The 22683-nt window shown below is 32.6% G+C and overlaps 1 protein-coding gene across 2 annotated transcripts in view; it reads right to left on the bottom strand.

The window, feature by feature from the left end:
• Positions 1-22683, bottom strand: part of TMEM135 (transmembrane protein 135) — a 286760-nt gene that overhangs the window by 169891 nt on the left and 94186 nt on the right. For both annotated transcript variants that reach the window (XM_074304681.1, XM_074304682.1), the window contains exon 5: positions 12931-12996. In XM_074304681.1, the coding sequence (XP_074160782.1) occupies positions 12931-12996 (66 nt within the window). The remainder of the gene's footprint in view (positions 1-12930; positions 12997-22683) is intronic.

Raw genomic sequence — 22683 nt, 5'->3', positions numbered from 1 at the left:
CATATATTATATCTAGGTTATATTGTAACATATGTAAAATGTATGGGATTGCCTGTCATCAAGGGGAGGGAGTAGAGGGAGGGAGGGGATAATTTGGAAAAATGAATACAAGGGATAACATTATAAAAAAAATTACTCATGCATATATACTGTGAAAAAAATTATAAATAAAAAAATTAAATGCTATAATCTCTAATTTATCAATGAGAAACCTAAGGTAACTATAGTAACTGACTTCACCAAGGTCACTCAGTTACTAAGGGTCTGAAATAACATTTGAACTCAAACTCCTTTAGAAAATTTTTAGGACTTATTACATATGCAGTCTACCTACTTCCTCCCTTTAAAAACAAACATACTCAAACAAAGACACAATTCCCCTTTCTCACAATAACAGGAGAACAAGGTCTCTACTTCTCCAAAGGCAAGCATCAAATTCAACAAGATTATAGGATGATCAATTCTGATGGAAAGAGGATTGTGGGTGCTAAGTGTGGATCACAACACAGTACCTTCACCTTTTTTTTTTTTTTTTTTTTTTTGGTTGCTATTTGTTTACATTTTGTTTTCTCTCTCATTTTTTTTTCTTTTTGACCTGATTTTTCTCGTGCAGCATGATAATGTATAAAAAAATTACACATGTTCAATATATGTTGGATTACTTGTCATCTAGGAGAGAGGGTAAGAAAAATAATTTGGAACACAAAGTCTTGCAAGGGTGAATGTTGAAAATTATCTATGTATATGTTTTGAAAATGAAAGCCTTTAATTAAAAAAAAAAAAGAAAAATTACAGAGGTGGGATCCAAAAAGACAACATAAAATATTGGTCCAAATGCAAAAAGATGACATTTAATAGGGATAAAGTTTTTTTATTTGGACTCCAAAAATCAAAATCTCAAAGACTGTAAAGATATGGCCAGAGAGAATTTGTCTCAGAGATCTGGGGGTGGACTGTAAGGTCAATTAATCAATTACATAATATGGCCTTTTGGCCCCTATTAAATGGCACTTTGGACCCTAGTAAGAGAGACACAACTAAAAAAAGTTTCAGGGAAATCAAGGTAAGTCAATATACATTTATTATGCACAAACTATTATGCAACTACTACCAGGAACAATGCTGAGGACAATATAAGGCAAAAATAATCCTTTGTTCACAAGGAGCTAAAGATTTGAAGGGGGAGATATTAGATCGATAGATAGATAGGTGGACAGATAGATGAGATATAGATTAGATATAATATGATATGATATGGCTATAGATATGAGATATATACAAGGCAATTTAGACTTAAAGAAGGGAAGATGCTTTGTCTTGAAGAAGTCAAGAAGTTGAGGTTAGGAGAAAGAACATTACAAGCATGCAAAGTGTAAATAGAAAATACAATCAATGGGAGATGGAATGTCCTGTGCAAAGAACAGCAATTAGCCAGTGTTCTTTGGATTACAGAGTATATGGAGATATAAGATGTATGTAGAGAGTACAGAAACATAAAAAGACTAAAAAGCAGAAAAGGGACAGGTTATGAAAGGCTTCAAAATCAAAACGAAAACAAAACAGAATTTTATATTTGATAATGAAGATAAAAAGGAGGTCCTGGAGTTTACTAAATAAGGGAGGGACATGGTAAAAATCTACACTTTAAGATACTTTATATATCTTAATGGATATAATGAAGATGGACTGGAATAGGGAGAGACTTGAGACATTAAGGTAAACTAATATTCAGGAAAGAGTGATGGATAAATAGATCTGAGAATCAATTACACAAAGATAACAACTGAACCCATCATCCACTGAAATGACAGAGAGGAAGAAAAGGGGACCTAGGATAGAATCTTGATGGATACCCACAATTAGCAGGTATGACCTAAATGAAGCTCCCACAAGAGAATGAGGATTGATCCAAAAGGTAAGATGAGAATTAGGACAGTAGTATTATCACAAAAATCTAAGGAGAAGAGAAAGTAGAGTGTCAAGGAGAAGAGAGTGACTGTCACTGTCAATGCAGAAGACAGTTCAAGAAAGATGAAGAGAAAAGATGATTGAAAAGTTCGACAATTAAGAGACTGTTGGCAACTTTGAAGAGCAACTTTATTTAAATAATGAGTATGGAAACCTGACATCAGAAAGTGTTAAGAAATGAGCCAGATAAAAGGAAGTAGAATCCTTTTCAAAGTGTTTAGTTACCAAAAAAAAAAAAAAAAAAAAAAGGGTAGAGATATGGAAAGAAAGCTAGTAGGATGATAGATCAAAGTAAGGTTTTCTTGATCATGAAAAAGCATTAGTATGTTTATAAACTGTATGGAAGCAACCAATAAACAGTGAGAGATTTAAGAGAGTATTCTGTATTGTAGCTCCACATCTTGAATACTGTCAACTCAAAATATAACATTTTAAGAAATCTATTGGGATATACTCCAGCAAAACTAGAAAGAAACTTGATCCAAATGAGGATCAATTGAAGGAACTATAGATTTTCATAGAATGGCAAAAATATTAATTTGGAAGCAACTTTATCAATTAAGAACCTGATGACACACTTCTGAGATGCTTGAAACAAGAAAGTAACATTTTCTATGTGCTCCAATGACCAGACTGCAGACTGACTTACAAAATCTAGCCAGTAATTCAAAGTACATTAAAAAAAACCACAAATGTTATTAATTTCTCTAAAGTATACAGATTTCTCTGTACAATCAAAATAGACAATGTATAGATGAGTGGATAGCAGTTGACATAGCCATGTGGAAATATTTGCTTTCCTAGCCCTAAAGCGCTTCCCATTAGGATCAAAACAAACTGATGTTATCTTAAGAAACCTTCCAAATTTTGAAAAATAAAACCCAAGTGTTCTGTGGTTTGTCAAATAGTGTTTGTTTTCTTTTAGGGACAAAATCGTGGCACATTCATCTTTGTATTCAAATCAAAAGCAGACTTGCCATTATAAAGGAGATAAAAATATTCAGCAGCCATTTCTAGAAAAAAGGATATAGTATGGTCACTGAACATTTTGGGGGGAAAAAACAAGGAGGAGGCAAGGAATTCTAGAGCTGATTTTTAAAAATCCCATTTAAAGAATTCATTTGTTTTGTCTATATTCTCAATAAACACTGCTTGCCCATTAGAAGACATATTTCCACAGTATGCCAATGTAGGAAATGTAGATGTTCCTATTTATTGAACAGTAGCAAGAGCAATAAACTAAAAATAATAATCTATGTTGATGCTATGTAAAAAAAAAAAAAATTAGCCTGGATGTTAAACTTTGAAAATAAAAGAATTATCAGAACCTAAAACATGTCTTAGAATTAAATAACTATTGAATTGGAAAGGTGTCTAAGGAACTTATTTTATATAATCTCCGATTTTCTAGGAAGTCAAATCTATGCCTTACTATTGTGTGGCATACATACAATATGTCAACTGTCAATCCCATTTTTAAAGATCTCCAAGAACAACAATTCTACATCTGCCTTGGCATTCAATTCAATTCAACACAACGAATGTTTATTCAAGTTTATATGTTTACTAAGCACTGTATTAGAAAGCGTTAATGTAATGTTGAGGAAACAAAAAAATCTGAACCGTCCAAAGAAGCTAGTCTGTTACTGGAGAGGTAAGGAGTGTCTGACAAACATATAATATACACAGGTAACATATACTACCATAGAATTTGAGGGGGGAAGAAGAAGAGAGGGGGAGAGGGAAAGGGGGAGAGGGAAAGGGGGAGAGGGAGAAGGGGAGAGGGAGAGGGAGAGAGAGGGAGAGGGAGAGGGAGAGAGGGAGAGAGGGAGAGAGGGAGAGGGAGAGAGGCAGAGGGAGAGGGAGAGAGGGAGAGGGAGAGAGGGAGAGAGGGAGAGAGGGAGAGAGGGAGAGAGGGAGAGAGGGAGAGAGGGGGAGAGGGAGAGAGGGAGGGAGAGAGAGGGAGAGGGGGAGGGGGAGAGGGAGAGGGGAAGGGGAGAGGGAGGGGGAGAAGGAGGGGAGAGGGAGGGGGAGGGGGAGAGGGAGAGAGGGAGAGAGGGAGAGAGGGAGAGAGGGAGAGAGGGAGAGAGGGAAAGGGAGAGAGGGAGAGACGGAGAGAGGGAGAGAGGGAGAGAGGGGGAGAGGGAGAGAGGGAAAAGGAGAGAGGGGGAGGGGGAGGGGGAGAGGGAGGGGGAGGGGGAAAGGGAGAGAGGGAAAAGGGAAGGGGGAGGGGGAGGGAGAGAGGGAAAGGGAGAGAGGGAGGGGGAGGGGAAGGGGGAGGGAGAGAGGGAGAGGGAGAGGGAGGGGGGAGGGGGAGGGAGAGAGGGAAAGGGAGAGGGAGGGGGGGAGGGGGAGGGAGAGAGGGAAAGGGAGAGAGGGAGGGGGAGGAGGAGGGAGAGAGGGAAAGGGAGAGAGGGAAGGGGAGAGGGAGAGAGATCCAGACAGACAAAAGCTCTTAGGAAAATATTTGAAGAATACTGTAAAGACTAAGGAAAGTAGATAGACAAATAGGATTAAGGACAGATTAATACCCAGGTGGCACATGAGCTAAGTCTTGAAAGAAAAAGATCTGACTGAGGCACAGGGAAAAAAAATTCTGCCAATTCAGAATTGAGTGAAAGCAGAAACATCCAATATAGGCAACCAACTCTAAGAATAATTTGGCTGAAAAACAGTATGTATGAAAGAGGAAAATATCAAATAAATTAAAAAGGTAAATTAGAGTTAGGCCTGAAATGCTACAACTTTTTATTTTATCCTAAAGGCAATCAGGGAGTTCCTGACATTAATATGTGTATTGGGGGGGGCAGCTAGGTGGCGCAGTGGATAGAGCACCAGCCTTGAATTCAGGAGGACCCAAGTTCAAATCTGGTCTCAGACACTTAACACTTCCTAGCTGTGTGACCTTGGGCAAGTCACTTAACCCCAGCTTTAAAAAAATGTGTGTGTATGTGTGTTTTGTGTGTATTGGGAGGATTGTTTTGTTAGTTGGATGGAAAAGGGAAAACCGTAGAGGAAGGTTAACTCATATTAATGTGCTAAAGTTCAAGAGCAATAATAGGAATTGCCCTTGGAATTAAAAATTGAGTTCTAATAACTGTGTGAAAAAGAAGGCTAAAATGACAGAATATCTGGCAGTTGAACATTAAGTAAGCCTGCTGTACATAGAAATTAACCTTGAGGATCTTCTTAGGAGAAAGTGAGTACCAATTCAACAAGAAACAAGGAAAACAAAGAAAACAAGAAATTTGAAAGCTAAGACAAACAAAAAGTCCAAGTTTTTTATGAGTCCTCACTGATAATCCAATTATAAATTATTTTACAAAAATATTTAACTTGTTTTGACAATAATTAACATATTACATCCTGATTTGGGGGTAAATGAGAGATATAGCACAAGGTGGTTAAGTGTTAATTGGCAATTGATAGGAGAAAAAAAGTGAAATATAATTACAATAGAACATTTACTTAGTGGAACCTATAATGTCACTGTTTTCTATTTCTTTGAATCACTCCACCAACTAATCAATAATAATCTATTCAACACCTACAATCTAAAATGATAGTAACACCTAATATTTATATAGCACCTTAAAGTTTGCAAATATCATCTCATCTGATTCTTACAAGAATTTGTAAGATAATTATTTTTTATAGTCATTTCACAGAGGAAGAAACTGAGGCTAAGAGCTATTGTGACTTGCCAAGGATCATATATCTAATAAATATGTTAGGTAGCATTCAAACTCAGGCATTTCTAACTCTAAATAGTATCTTATATGTCTTCTATATAACCTAGCTCATGGAAAATATAAAAAATGAATAAAATGTAATTCTAGTTCTTAAAGATCTTACAAGATGTACACAAATATTTCTAATGAAAAATCATCTGAAACAGCATAAACTCCAAGTAAAAAATTTAGCTCTCCTTTATTCTTAAAAAAGACAACTAGGACAATGGTACAAATGCAAAAATGGGCATCTTGAATTTTTATTTTCAAATTTAACAGTTAAATCAATTTAATACTTAAAGGTTTAAACTTAAATAAAATTAGTAAAATGCCATCTTGGAGATATTGTGGCTTTCCTCATCCATAAAGAAAGGTTTTGATTCTGCCACCTACTCCATGAAGCCGCAAGTGAATGTGATTCTGTCTTCTTCTGTATTTCTATATTACTTAATCCAGGGGTTCTCAAACTAAGGCCTACAGGCCAGATGTGGCCTGCTGGGTTATGGCAAATGGTCTGAGGGGCAGAGACAGAGTGTGAGCTTTTGTTTTTATTATAGTCCGGCCCTCCCACAGTCTGAGGGACAGTGAATTGGCCCCTATTTAAACAGTTTGAGGACCACTGACTTAATCTGTATAACTTCCATAGAATACACTTGCTGCCTTAAGTTACCAATCATTTTAACAGTAGTGTTAACAGAGCAGAAAGAACAGTGAACCTATTAGAGCCAAGGAGCAGCTGAGTGGTAATACTGCCTTTGACATTTAACAGATAAGTAAATCACTTAATTCCATTTCCCTTCAGTTTATTCATTTATAAAATATGGGCACCAACCTCAGCTAATTTATATAAATAAAATGCTTTAGAAGTTGAAAAGTTAAAAAAAAAATCTACTGTTACTGTGTTCTAGTCCAAAATTATGTTTGCCTTAAGTTGTTGCTTTGTTACAGAATTAAAAATAGTAGTTAATTCTTAATTCACAATTTGTAGTGATTTTTAAAAAAAATCTCAAAGGTAATAATCAAACTTTAAAGACACTAACTTTAAGACATTATTCCTTCTATAAAAACATGCACTACAAGGAATCAGTTTTTTAACCATACTAAAAAGGACTCTAATTCATATTCTAAGTTATTCAAAAGTTAAGTAATTTCAAAAGGTAAAGGAGTAGAAGTCCAGACAGCTAGATTCAAAGGCATCAGTTTAAATCCTGGCTGCAATATTAGGTAGCTTTATGAACTGGGTAGTATCACTTTAGTTTTCTCTGAGCTTCAGTTTTTTCCTCTTCAGAATGGCAAAGGACCCTTTTCAATTGCAAACTGTTCTGATTTATCATCATTCAAAAACTAAATCTGAGGGGGGGGAAAAATAACATCTTACTCTGTAAGACATGAGATAAGCAAAAAAAAAGTCCCCAAATCAGAACATCAAGAGGACAGCAGTTATTCATACTTTGAAAGATTTTTCACTAACAATTTTTTAATCACCAAGACAATTTCATCAGCAGAAAGAATTTAATGTAGTCCATTTTACAATATAAATCTAAGGTTTTCTTTGGTAAGTTATTGTTCTCACTATGATACCATATTCCTTTTATATATTAAAAATTATATATTAAAAAATATTAAATGCTCTAGTTACATGGTATGATGTCATACAGACAATAGACTGGAGAGGGCACTGTTAGTTTGTGTTTACCAAAATATAAAGTAGAGTAAGGTAACTATTAATTATTGTTTATGTATCTCCTGATTATTTTCAACTCTAACAGTTCACAAGATAATATACAAGCCTATTTTATTATATGTGAACATCATCTTCAGTGGCATTAAATATATATTTATTCATTTTATTTGATGTGAGAAAATAATAATGGTGGAAATTACACTAGGCAGTACTATTCTTGCCCTTTATATCAATATAACACCATCATCATTTTATTTTTTGAGAAGATTAATATTTCCTATGACTATATAGGGCAAGGAAAAGCTAGAGTGTAATATATGTATTTCTATTTGTAGAAATACTCTAGACAGAAAGAAGAAGGGGAAGGAGGGAGGGAAGACATGATTCATAAAAATCTCTAGGTATCTATGGTCATATTAAATATTCTTTACTGCAAAGAATCAAGGAGGTTGCAAAATCAAAAACAATTGAAAAAAGAAACTGTCAAATGAAGGGGAAATATTTATATGAAGTATTTATGATTAAAAATGTTCAATATAAATAATATAAAGAAACATGGTTTCAAAGTTTAGCTGGACAGAAATGAGATTCAGAATATGAAGAATTTTCAAAAGAAATGTATTAGTGAACACTATACCTAAACAATCACATAAAAAATTAACTAAATCACAAATAACAAAAAACTTAAAACAACTATGGAATCATATCAATCATCAAACTGGTAAAGATGACAAAAGAAAAGGAAACTTTCAATCCTGGCAAGCTATAAAATGAGAGGCACTTTTATAAGCTACTCGTAGAACTATTAAATGGTCCAAACCATCTGAAAAATAATGTGAATCAGGCATAAAAAAAATTTTAACTACCTTGCTTCTTTTTTCTTCCACTATGTGAATTCCACTATGAGTATATACTTCAAGGAAGCTAAAGGCAGAAAAATATATTCCAACCTATTTATTAGTACTTTTAGTAAAAACAAAAACTCAGGGGAAAAAGTAGGTTGGAAAATGTACTTTATGGTACATATTGTAAAGTCTATATAATAGAAACTTTTAATATTACTGTTCATTAAATCAAAATAAGCCAGTCCCTGTCTTTTAGGACAATAATTTCTTAAAGTGGGCCCTTCAGAAAATATTACATAAGATGCTTAACATTTTCCTTATAATAATTATTCATTTATGACTCAGAATCTCCAGAAAAGTCTTTCTTGGATCCACTCAATCCACTTTGATTACATTCTTATTCTGTTTTTGTCATCTTGACCTTTATAATTTATACTATACTATCATATTTGTTTTCCTTACTATGCAAGCCAACAAGCATTTAAGAGTTTACTATCTGCCAAAATGATACTAAATAAGCACTAGGGATACAATGGGGAAAATGATTCCTGTCCTCAAATACTTGATTCTAATGGGGGAAAAAACATGCTAATAACTATGTACAAATATAAATAAACTGGAGGTAATCTCAGAGATAATGCATTTAATGGAATGGGAAAAACATGAGGAAAGACATCTTCCACCAAACAAGATTTGAGCTATACCTTGAAGTAAGTAAGGGAAGTCAAGCAGTAGAACTAAGAATAAATTGTTCCTAATTACAATTAGACTATTACTTCCTCTTAGAAAAACCATGGATTTAATCACTTTATATTTCTTCTGAATAGATAGGACATATTTTGGAAACTCTAGTAATAGTTATTAAGTGAATATATATACATATATAATCCATATATCTATAGTGTATCTATAGATATTTATACAGTACACAGTAACAATTGATCAATAAGCATTTATTGTTTACTATATTCCAAAACCCATACTAAGTTTTGAGACTAAAAAAGAAATAAAAATTTCTGTATTCAATGTGCTAATATTGTATGAGACAATATACACACATATAAGAATAAACAAAATAAAAAATATACAAAATAAATATAATGTAAATGGAAAGAATGAACTCGTTTTTAAGATAATTAGGAAGGGTCATATGTAAGAGTTGATGTTTAAGCTGAATTTTGAAGGAAAACTAGAAATTCTAGAGGCAAGGTGAGAAGGAATTACAATCTATTCATAGAAGAAAGCATAGAAGAAAACATATGGAAAGGCATGGAAATGAAATATTGTAGTTTAGGGGAGAAACAGTAAGAAATTTAGCTGGACAGAAGAGTGTGTGGAAGATAATACAGTCTAATTGCAATCTATGAAAGGTTTTAAATGCTAAATAGACAAGTTTCTGTTTGGCCTTACAGGCTGGGGAGTTTACTAAGCAAGAGAATGGCAGTCAGATGTACACTTTAGAAATATTACTTTGGCAGCTATGCATACAATACACATATTATATTAAAAGATAGAAACAGTGACTGTTGAAAAAGCTATACAGCTTTACTACATAGACTAACACAATTCTGAGAGAATCCACTTAGGGGATGAGCCATTCTGGATTTTAATTTGGAACTTTGCAAAACTGTCCATTATTCTTCAAACTGACGATCAAACATATACTCTAAGAAAATCAAAGAAAACAAAGGTCTAATATATACCAAAATACTCATAGCAATAGTCTTTGCAGTAAAAAATGGCTTAAAAAAACTATGGCATATGCACCTAATACAATACAGCACTATTAGGACTTAAAAAATGATCAAAGATGAGTAATTTAGAGAAGTAAGAGATTTGCAAGAACTGATACATAGAAAAATACAACTAGTAAAATAATATTTATGCAGACAAAAATGTAAATGAACAATTACTAAAGAAAGTCAGACTGAGTAACTAAAAAAATCAATGAATGTCTGAAAGGAAAGGTAATAAAATAGACAACTTCTCTTCTTTCCTAGTAAAAAGAAAAAAAAGGGAGGTAAAAGGAAGACTACGAGGGTAGAAAAATACATACACCATCAAATATCAGGCACTATTTTAACTTTTTATTTGTCACTAAGGATGAGTCAATCTGGGGTTAAATTAAGGTGGTATAAAGAAAAAAGGTATGGGGGAGAATTCTGGGAAAATGGAAGGGTAGGTTTGGTAAATTTCAAACTCTCCCAATTTTCCCCAATAGAACAAAATTGTGCCTGAGAGGAAACATACACAGGTGAAAAACCAAGAAGACTTGGGACAGAATCCAGGTCCTCCAGATACAACACAAGGAGATCTGAAGAAAGACCCTGGGGCTGGGATTAACCTGTCTGAAGTGCAAACACCTCCAGGCTAGCTCCAAAGAAACATCAAGTGGGGACCCTTTGGGATTAGTTGATTGTAGCCGGAGCCTCAGTAGGAACCACAGAAACTTTCACCTCCCAGACAGTTTGTAGACTGGGGACTCTGAGTTTAGGAAGCACTTTGTTGGAAGACTGGTGCTAAGAGCCTACCCTGGACCAGAAGAAACCAGCAGCTGGTGAGTGCAGAAGGAGCAGGGCTGTGGGCACTACTTGCTGGGAGCGCTTGCAGGAGAATGGAGCTCTTCATTTGGGGCTCCTGATCAGAGGGGAGAGCTGAAGGGAGCTTGAGGTACCATCTCCCCATCCCAGGATTAGAGGTGCTTATAGTAATATCTCTTATTTTAAAACAAAACAAAAAAAAAAAAAACACCAATGAGCCAGCAAAGAAAGAAATACCATCACTGAAATATATTATGCAAGAAGGGAAGATTGGGATTCATCCTCAGAGGACATTTTAGTATTAAAAAAAAAAAAGAGTTTCTACCTCAAAGAGTAATTTGAAATGAGTCCCTGTCCAGAGAGAGTTTAGAGAACTCAAAAAATAATTCAAAAATAAAATGAGAGACACTGAAGAAAAACTAAAGAAAAAAAATTAAAATAAAAACAAGATTATGAAAAAAAAAAAGTTAATCAATGAGAAAAGGAGTACAGAGTCTCAAAGCTGAAAATAATTCTTTGAAAATTAGAATTGGACAAGAGGAAGCCAGGGAAGCTATGAGAAACCAAGAAATAACAAAACAGATTATAAAGAATGAAAAATAGACAGAAATGTGAAACAACTCATAAGAACAACAAATCTGGAGAACAGATGAAGAGAAAATATAAGAATAACTGGACCACCAGAAAGTTGTGACCAAAAAAAGAACCTTGTCACCATAATGCAAGAAATAATCCTAGAAAACTGTCTTGGAGTGAGAGAACATGAGGAAAAAATAAAAATAGAAAAAATCCACCAATCACTACCTCAAAGAGATCCTCTGGGGAAAACACATAGCAATATTATAGCCAAATTTTGAAATCCAAGATCAAAGACAAAATTTTGCAAGAAACAAGAAAAAAAAATTCAAATATTCTGGAGCTACAATTAGAATTGTACAAGACTTATCAGCAGCCACAATAAAAGACCCAGGTCTTAGAATCATATCTACAAACAAAAGAACCAAGTCTGAAGTCAAAAATTTCTTATCCAACAAAATTATCTATAACTTTGAATGGGGAAAAATGGACATGCAACGAACCTACAGATTCTCAAGACTTTCTATCAATCAAACCCAAACTTAACAGAAAATTTAACATATAAGAGCCAATCTCAAAGAGCAATTTTAAGGAATTCAACAAGAACTGTTTAAACATGGACATATTGTTTAGGTTTTTTCTTCATTGGAAATAATATACATTATGTTTAAGATTTACATCAACAATAAGGTAAGTTCAAAAGAAAGACTGGCAGAGTAAAGGCATAAATGGTAATCATTATACAAATGAGGTGCAGAAGAATAGACACAGAAACATTAGAGGGAGAAGACAAGGGAGATCCCTGGGTGGGGACAGGTTAAGGAATAGCAAGCCAAGTTATGGAGCAGAATATTTAAGAAAAAAGTTACCAGGGATAGGAAAGATGTAGGATATGTGTATGTATATATATGTGTGTGTGTGTGTGCATGTATATGTGTGTATGTGTCTGTGTGTGTGTGTATATTTATATATATAAATATATCTTTTCTTAACTATAGCCTATTAGGTGGTGGTGGTGTGAATGAAAGGGGGAAAAAGAATAAAGTAAATAAGGCAGCAGAGAAAAAAAGAATAATTTACAAGGAAGTAAAGGCAGACACTTGCAAATATAATTTCCTCTACTAATATATATACTTTTTAAAAATTGATATTTGTTGTTATATATTTTGAATCCTCCCTGATGTACTGCTGGGCACATGATAATTGTTCTCTTTTATTTTGTTTCATTTTGTTTTGTATTGCTTTTCTGTTTTTCTTTTTGCTTATTCTGTTTCTTTAAAATAAATTTGGGGGAAAAAAGAAAAAGATATCAATAAAACTAATTTTGAAATATATATATTTATATTTATATATTATATATATATATAAGAATTATGTACATTTACAAATTTTTACCCAGTACCTTGATTTCTATTTTTTTGTCAAATTAGAACATGCTATTTCTTATATATATATATATATATATATATATATATATATATATATATATAAATAAAGAAATCAGAGGTAACACAATATTGATGAAAGAAATAAAATTCTATCTAACAAACTGAGAATTTCAAAGTAAATCAATAGTTTGAACTCACTTCTCCATTTCTTAAAGTTGTGATGGTTCCTCGCGCTACTCCCATTCTAAACAATGTTTCTGTGGCCTGTAATTAAAAACAAGAAGTAACATTTTAAAATATGACCTTATTTTATATAATAAAGTTTTTTCATCATAAAATACATATCAATAAAAATCATTTAGCAAAGAATCATAAGACACTGATGTTTAATTCATCAATTGAGGAATGACTAAAAAATTCCTGACACATAAAATTTACTTGGTTATTCTTGCACAGTAATAAAGTATGCATATAAAAAATTCAAAGAATATAGGAAAACTCATAGGAAGTATTGTGGTATGAAATAAACAGATCCAGTGAAGCAATATAAAAAAGAATACAACAGAAATAGAAACAACAACAAAAAATCAAAGTAAACTTAATACTGACAAAGAAGTTCTGCTCTGGGGAAGAGAAAATGAATCTTTCTTCTTCTTTGCAGAGATGAGGATTATGCAGGTGAAATACTATAAGTACTACCAGACAAAATTGTAATATCAGTTGGTTTTGCTGAACTTGTTCCTTATTTTGTTTGGTTTTTAAATAATTTGTTTATCCTTAGCAGCTTATAAACTTGAAAGAAACATAAACATAAACATAGCCTTGCTAGTTCTTTAGTCTTTCAAACTTTAATCTATCAAAAAGCCTTTTGGATTGTATCATCAAAATGTGATAGCTATACCTCTCAGCTTTGTGCCACCCATAAATTTAATAAACATGCTATCTGTGCATTAATTCAAGAAGATTTAAGTTTAAATGTGACCTTAGACACTAAGTCACTTAACCTTCATCTGCCTTAATTTTTTTCCAAAAATAGCCTTGAAGGAACCTAGGCAGTGGCAGAGATGAAGAAGGGAGTTTGAGTAGACCTAAATGCATGAAGAGAGAATAATACTGTGTATTCTATAACAGTTTCAGTGATGTTTTAATGTATTCATGTTTGATATTTATTTAGCTATTAGAGCTCAGATGATACTGAATCAATCATTCTTTAATTATAAAAATATTGATATTTAAATAAGGAATTATTTATTTAATAGCTATTAAATCTTAAAATCTGCTCTTAAGACTTTTCTGACACTATTAATACTCCTGGAAAGGTTGTAGCCATTAACACTCCTGAAAAGTTGTAGGCAGGTGTGAACAGCCTTAAGTACTTTACTAAGGGAATTGTATTTGCTCCTAGCAGTTGTGAAGACTTGTTTTTATCATAATTTTACTAATAACTGGTGTGACCTCAATAAATTACTGATGTTCTTTGAGCCTCAGTTCCTTCACATGTAAAATTAGAGGTTTAGATAAAATGATTTCTAGAGTATCTTCAACATATGTTATGCTAATGAAAACAGAACATTTATAAAATGTGTATTATATGCCAGAAATAGTCACTAACTGTTCTTGTAAACTTGAAAAAACGTCTTTAGTGGAGTTATCAACTAATCTTTTCTTAGCTCTGCCTTCTAAGATATCAGTAACTTTCCCAAATAGCATGTTTATTAAATTTACAGATGGCACAAAGTTGAGAGGTATAGCTTTCACCTTTTATGATAGTCAGTATCCAAAAGGCTCAGTTGTCTCATTCAAATGCACCTGTTCAATGTTTCAGTCCTTTACAAGGAACTACTTTGGCTGTATTCCATAAGTTTTGCTATGTTGTCTCATTCTTTTCTTGGATGAAATTATAGATTGTTTCTATGGTTACTTGTATTACCCACTCATTCTTCAGGTTATTTAGTTATCAATTAATTTTTGGTCCATTTTCCCCAATTAAAGAAAATTACATGTAATTTTTATTGCATCATGATCTGAAATACATTTACCATTTCTGCCTTTCTGTACTTGAGTGTGATGTTTTTATGCTCTAATACATGGTCAATTTTTGTGTAGGTGCCGTACCACTGAGAAAAAAAAGTATATTCCTTTCTATCACCATTCAATTTTCTCCACAGATCTATCATACCTATCAAATCCTATTTAAAATTCTATTCACCTCCTTATCTCTTTTACATTTTTATTTTGTGGTTAGACCTATCTACTTAAGGCAAAGGGTCACTGAGATTCCCCATTAGTATAGTTTTGCTATCTAAATCTTATTATAACTTACTTAACTTCTCTAGGAATGTGGATGTTATACCACTTGATACATATATATTTAATATTGATATTAGTTCATTATCTAAAGTACCCATTAGCAAGATGTAGTTTCCTTCCTTACCTCTTTTAATTAGATCTATTTTTGCTTGATCTGATATTATTTTGCTTGATCTGAAATAAAAATCGCTGCCTCTGCTTTTTTTTTTTTTTTTTTTTTTAAAACTTCAGCTGAAGCATAATGGATTCTTCTCTAGCCTTTTACCTTTACTCTGCATTTATCTCTCTCCTTCAAATGTGTTTCTTGTAAACAACATATTGTAGGATTCTGGCTTTTAATCCCCTCTGCTATCAACTTGATCTTATGGGACAATTCATCCCATTCACATTCACAATTAAAATTACTAACTCTATATTTCCCGCCATCCTATTTTTTCCAAGTTATACTTTTTTCTTTTCTTTCATCCTTTCTCTCTTCACCAGTGCTTTGCTTCTGACCACCGTGTCCCTCCATCTACTCTCCCTTTTTATAGCCCCCATTTCTATCCCTTTCCCCTTATTCTCCCTTCTATTAGCCTCCCCCTATCCTTTCCCTTTTGCCCTCCTACTCCCCCCCATAGGGTGAGACAAGTTGATGTAACAAACTTAAGTATGTATGATATTCCCTCTTTGAGCCAAATCTGGTGGTGAGATAGTTTCAAACAATGTTCATCCCTCTCTTTTTATTCTCTCGACTACAATAGGTCTTTTTGCCTGTTCATGTGATCTCACTTAACCTCTCCTTTCTCTTCTCCAAGTACAATTCCTTTTCTATCCTAGATTTCTTTTTTATATCATCACATTAGGATAAACTAAGTATACTCCTTCTAATTACCCAAAGGTACAATTCTCAAGAGTTATTACATTTATCTTTCCATGCAGTGATGTAAACTTTTTAACCTTTAAAAAAAACATATATATTTTTTTTCTTCTCTTTTAGTGCTTCTCTTGGGTCTTGTATAGGTGATCAAATTTTCTGTTCATCTCTGGTCTTTTTATAAAAAACTGATTAAAAATCCCCTATTTCATTGAATGTCCATCTTTTCCCTTAAAAGACAATGCTTATTTTTGCTGGGTAATTGATTCTTGGTTGTATTCCAAACTCCTTTGCCTTTGAAAATATCTTCTTCCAGGCCCTTCAATCCTTTAAAGTGGAAATTGCCAGGTCCTGGTTAGTCCCGATTGTGGCTCCTCAATTTTTAAGATGTTTCTTTCTGGCTGCTTGAACTATTTTCCCCTTCATCTGATAATTCTGATATTTAGCTTGGAGTTTTCATCTTGAGATCTCTTTTAGGAGGTAATTGGTGGATTCTTTTAATGACTATTTTACCCTCTGATTCTAAGTTGTCAGGGCAGTTTTCCTTGATGGTTTCTTCAAAGATGTTGTCCAGGCTTTTTTTTTTTTTTTTTTTTTTTTTCATAGTGGTTTTCAAGTAATCTAATAGATTGCCATTCCTGGATTTATTTTCCAAGTCATTTTTTTCCCCAATAAGATTTTACATTTTCTTCTTCTTCTTTTTTGTTTTTTATTTATTTAGTTAGTTTTTTGGTTTTATTTGATGCACTCTTAGTGTCTCACTGAATATTCACTTCTATTTGTCCAATTCTAATTTTTAGTAAATTATTTTCTTCAGTTAGCTTTTTTACTTCTTTTTTGCATTTGGCCAATTGTACTTTTAAAGAAGTTGTTTTGTTCATTGGATTTTCTTTTCTATTTCACCATTTTTTTAAGAAGCTGTTCTCTTTTTCCATTTTGCCAATTCGATTTTTCAAGTATCTTCAGTTGATCCTTTTTCAACTCTTCTAAGAGAGCCTTTTGAGCTTGAGACCTGTTCATATCCATCTTTGAGGCTTCACTTGGAAGAGTTTTGCCTTCTCTATCCTCTTCTGGGTTTCTGTTTTGTTCTTCCCTGTCTCCATAGTAACTATCAGAGTTTTTTTTATTTTGTTTTGTTTTGGTTTTTTGTTCATTTTTAAACTTTGAGATCTGTTCCTAGGACACAGAGGTGACTGTTCCAAGCTTCCTCTACAAAGCAACAAGGGTTTCTCCTCATTATCTGCTCTGGGGCTGGTGGGGCTGCAGGCTTCCCATTACACTGGATGAGCCTGGCTAAGTCTCACCTGTTATACTGGGGTTCATGAGCTCACTATTTGCCTTCTATAGTTGCACATAGACTTGTTGCTAATCCACTGACTTTCTGAACCAGGAAACAGTAGCCAATGGTATTGTATTTTGGCTGAGTCTCCCACTAGATTCACTGTACTAGGCCTCTTCATTCTGGGCCTCCCCTCCACCCCTATACTGAGCTGCATTTCCCCCATGCCCAACTGAGACAGACCTTTCCTGAAGTCCTCCCAAGATATCTTATGCTAGAAAATTATTAGACTCCAAAGATTTGTGGCTTCTGTCACTCCAAAAATCCATTCAAGGTTTGATTTAGATTCTGAGGGAATCCAGAAAGAGCTCAGGCAAAGTTCTGTCTACTCTCCACCACCTTGGCGCCACTTAGTTTTCTACTTTTAGAAAGATATCTCTTAATGGATTCTTTGCTATCTTATCATTGTTGCTAAGACACCTAAAAGTATCTTTCTCTTTTTTAGTCCTATTTTCCCCTTTTTTCCTGAGATAAATTTGTTTTCTGTTTTTGCTAGTTTTTTTTTTAATTATTATTATTCTTTGCATTGGGATATTTAGGGTTTTAGAAAACTTATAAGTCCTAAAGTTGTCCCAAAACACACTGTCTTTGATCAATATTTTACTTGAAAAAAGATTTTCTTTAATGTCATTTCTTTTTGCTTTTCTTCTTCAAAATTATCCAATATATTTGTATTCTCAATTAGTTATTACCTCTTGTTTCTTTGGTGAAGATCACCAAGTATTCCTGTTCTGCTAACAATCTACAAATACTACTTTCATAATTCTTAATTTCTCAATTAAGTCATTCAGTAATATTTGCTATGGTTCCATCCTCTTTTCAAGGTCTGCTAGAAACTAGCCTTATTCATTTTCCTTTGTCCTATAATATTGATTTAAAGATGCTTGGATTCATATAGATAATTTGGAACCCATATTCCCTTTTTATCAATATTTTCCCTTTTGGTTTGCCTGCATCAACTCAAAATCTTTAACCAAGTTTTCTTCTTCTTAAGATCACTGGTCATTTCAGTCATTTTTCTTTATATTCTATTATCACTCACTTTTTTTCCTCCTTCTCTTTATATGGCAGTTTCCCTAGGGCTGAATCTCAAAAATAGACCTCTCCTTCACAAGAAGAGAATCTTTTTTTACTGGCTTTCACTGGTCTCTGCTAAAGTGATTTTTGAGGACACAAAAATCGATAACTGCTGGGTACCAAGTCTCCAGATCTAAAGTTTCTACATATATTCATTTTATTTTCTTAAACAAATTAATATAAGCTAGACTCTATACTACATGCAAAGATAAAACATAATTGCCCTAACTTCAAGTAACTTTTAAATTCTTCTAGGAAGGCACAATATATAAAGAGAGAATTAGGTTTAAAAATACATGCAAAATAAATACAGTCATTACTTAGTTAATATCAGGAATCCAGGAGATCAGAAGATCTTATATGAGTCACTTAATTTGAGCTTTATACTGAGGTCTCTGAGTTTCAAAGTCTATTGCTCTGTTTACTATTATATCACATTGCCTTCTTACATGGACTGAGATTCCTCAAATGAATGCTTAGAGAAATGCACTAAGTAGTTCACATCAATAAGATTAATATTTATATAGCAATTTGTGTTTTGCAAAGTGGCTTTTCTCTGAATAATCTTACAAGTAATATTATTCCAGTCTTTGAAGGGGAAAACTGAGATTTGGAGAGATTAATTAATTTACTTACAGCACTATAAATATCAGAACCAATACTGAAACTCAGATTTCCAATTCCAAAAAAGCTGAGCACTTTCTATTGTACCATGCTATCTCCCAACCAGATGATCTCTGAAGCTTCAACAATCTGTTATTCTGTGATTAAGCCGGATGCTCAAATCATCTTTTCCTCCTAAGAACATGAATTTATTTTGTAGCTCCTTTAAGCACTTCAAAGGTTCTATTATTTGTTCCTGTGTCATGTATATATATATATATATATATATATATATATATATATATATATATAACTCAGATACACTGTTAAACATTCGCTTAAGATAACATCTCATTTATCTTTTTATCTTCCTCAGTATTAGATACTTAAGTCAATACCAGATGAAATTGCCTGAATGAATTAGCCATTTCACAAGAGTTCATATCAATTATAGCTTTTATAATCCTACAGACATTATTTTAAAAGCCATGTCATGTTATCTTATATAATATTTAAATGTTTGCTAAATTGAATTTAATATATTGAATCTGAATATATTGAATATATGAATTCTTCACTATCTCAAAAGATGAGAAACCAAACACTTCACTCAATCTTTTATGCCCATCAGTTCTGATGAAGAATGTTTTCAGGAAACTATTTCTATAGAAAATCAATAGGTTGTGCAACTTTCTTTTCATCTAAGTCAGATGTTTCCTATATATATATTTATTCTTATACAAGTTCTGTGAGATGTAAAAGACATACTGATATACAAGGCTAATTCTTGGCTCTTGTAAACCTAGAATCAAAAATTTCTTGGTTGAAACTTTACTGTCAAGCCACATTTATCACCAGTAACAAAATTAATGCTATATAGCTTCTAGCTAAAATGAGAGAAAGGAAATTAAGAAAACATCCAGAAGGTCCCGACTGATTGAAATATGCTCCCTAAAAAAATAACATCATTGAGGGAGGTAAAAAGAAAAAAGAAATGCAGAAACTGCCTTTTGTGAAATATATTATTTCCACATAGAAAGCCTTTGATTAGGAGTAGTCAGATATATTAAGCTGATTATTATTTTTGTTGCCCAGTAATTCCATTACTTTGTTAATCCAAAGTTTAATTTCAATAAACTAATCCTTGCTACTTTTTAAATTGTCATATTGCCTTTGATGTACTATGGCATTGAAAAAAATTTGAAAGGGGCTAATTTAACCAAAAAAAAAAAATTGTAGATAAATTACGACAAAAGTTCATCTATCAAGAATTCTGTTAACTGGAATGAGATTTTTAAATAAAAGGAAAGTAGTACATCATCAAAGAAAAATTAGGCTTTTTTCAGTACAAGTACAGTGTAAAAGATATTTTATTAAGATACAATTATTTCAAAAGTTATATGAAAATAATGTTTATTTTTACCATACATTTTTGGTAATCCTGTAATAAAAGTTTAAATCACTGTCAATAGAGGCAGCCAAATGCTACCTTGCAATAGACATATTATCAGAATTAGATTAGCCACAAAAAGTTTAACTTTCTTACATTTTACCACTTTATTCTTTTATATTTCTATAATGAAATCTAAAGTATCATGTAAAACTATGATCTTTTAAATGAAATCACTGCACAAAACCAACAGGAAAGAGTCATTGACTAGTTCATTCACCAAGCACCTACTATAAGCAACAGATTATATAATAAGCACTATACCAAATAGTCCCTGACCTCAAGGAGTTTATAATAGATCAGCAAAAAAAAAAAAAAAAAAAAAAAAAAAAATATATATATATATATATATATATATATATATACCCAGATAACATACAAAATATATGGCAAATCAATAAAAAACTAACTTGGGGTACCAGAAACAAGAAACTTGAGAAAATCAGGAAGATGCCAACTTAAGATGGGATTTGAAGAAAGCTAAGCATTTTCAGACATGAAAGTGAAAAGGAAGACCATTCCAGGTATCAGGAACAATATGTGCTGATGCACACAGAGGCAAGACATCAGATAAGATTGTAAAGAAAACAAGAAATGGACTATTTTAACTAAAACATAAATTACTAAATAGAATAATGAACACCTTTCTAAGTTTTTTTGAAGTGTTTGTTTTTTGCAAGAAACAAGGATATAATCTCTATCAAAAGAAATGTACCAATTATCAACATATTGTTTTGCCACAATCACAAAACCAGCAAAGCATGGCCATCATATAGTTTTATGAAGAAAAAGAAATGTATTTTATTATACTTTAAATTGTTCCATTTTCCTAAATCCACTATATTAAAGGATTAGTTTAGTTTATTATTAAAATTATTAATGAACATGATTGATATACTTGTTATTATTACATTTGTAAATTTACAAATTTCAGAATGGTAAAACATAAATGAAAAATGATCTCATTAACAAAAAATTAGCTATTGGTTATCTATAAAAATTTCCATACTAAAAAATAAATGAAGTGGTTTTACTCATCTAAGTAATATATTTTATGTAAAAGATGAATAGGGATCAGCAGCTAGGTGGCACAGTGGATAACGTACCAGTCTTGGAGTAAAGGGGATCTCAGTTCAAATTTAGCCTTACTAACTAGCTGCATAACTCCAATTTCCTCAAAAAAAAAAAAAATGAACAAAACTCAAAATACAACATAAATATAAAATTATTTGGAAGTGGGTTAAAATCAAGTAAATTAGTGAAAAATATCTCATAAGCAAGAATCAAGTGTGGGGGATATCTCAATAACTAAGTAATCAGTAACTCTAAGAATATAAATTAATTAGGCAAGAACTTCTTGCACTGGGAAAACCAGGAAGCAATCTAGCAAAAAAAAAAAAGAAAAAGAAAAAAAAATTAATTTAGACCAACACTTTACACAGTATACTCAATAAATTCAAAATGCATATTCAAATATAACAGACCACTTAATTAAACACAAATTAAGGAAAAACTTTTCACAACTAAGAATGTGGAGGAAATCCAATCAATCAATTAACATTCATTAATAGCCTACTGTTAAGCAATGGGAATACAAAAGTGGCAAAAGATAGTCCCTCCTCTCAAGAAGCTTATAATCCAAATGGGTAAGTCAACATACAGATACAAAACATACAAAACAAATTATATAAAGGATAAATAGGAAATAACTAACAATAGAAAGATAACAGAATTAAGAGGAGTTGGGAAAGTCTTTTCTTAAAAGATTAGATTTTAATGGGGTTTAAAAAAAAAAAAAAAAAGCCATTGGGAGGAAGGAATTTGCGACCAGAAAACTAGAGATCATTATTGATCACAAAATAGAAAATTTCAGTTACATCAAATTAAAAAGTTTCTGTACAAACAAAATTAATGCAAACAAGATTAGAAGGGAAATAACGAATTGGGAAAACATTTTTACAGTTAAAGGTTCTGATAAAGGCCTCATCTCCAAAATATACAGAGAATTGACTCTAATTTATAAGAAATCAAGCCATTCTCCAATTGATAAATGGTCAAAGGATATGAACAGACAATTTTCAGATGATGAAATTGAAACTATTTCCACTCATATGAAAGAGTGTTCCAAATCACCATTGATTGATGCAAATTAAGACAACTCTGAGATACCACTACACACCTGTCAGATTGGCTAAGATGACAGGAAAAAATAATGATGAATGTTGGAGGGGATGTGGGAAAACTGGAACACTGATGCATTAATGGTGGAGTTGTGAAACAATCCAACCATTCTGGAGAGTAATCTGGAATTATGCC

The sequence above is a fragment of the Sminthopsis crassicaudata genome, chromosome 3 (genome assembly GCF_048593235.1).
Source record: "Sminthopsis crassicaudata isolate SCR6 chromosome 3, ASM4859323v1, whole genome shotgun sequence".
NCBI lineage: Eukaryota > Metazoa > Chordata > Mammalia > Dasyuromorphia > Dasyuridae > Sminthopsis > Sminthopsis crassicaudata.
Note: the sequence above shows the minus strand (reverse complement) of the source record. Positions and strands in the feature narration are given on the sequence as shown.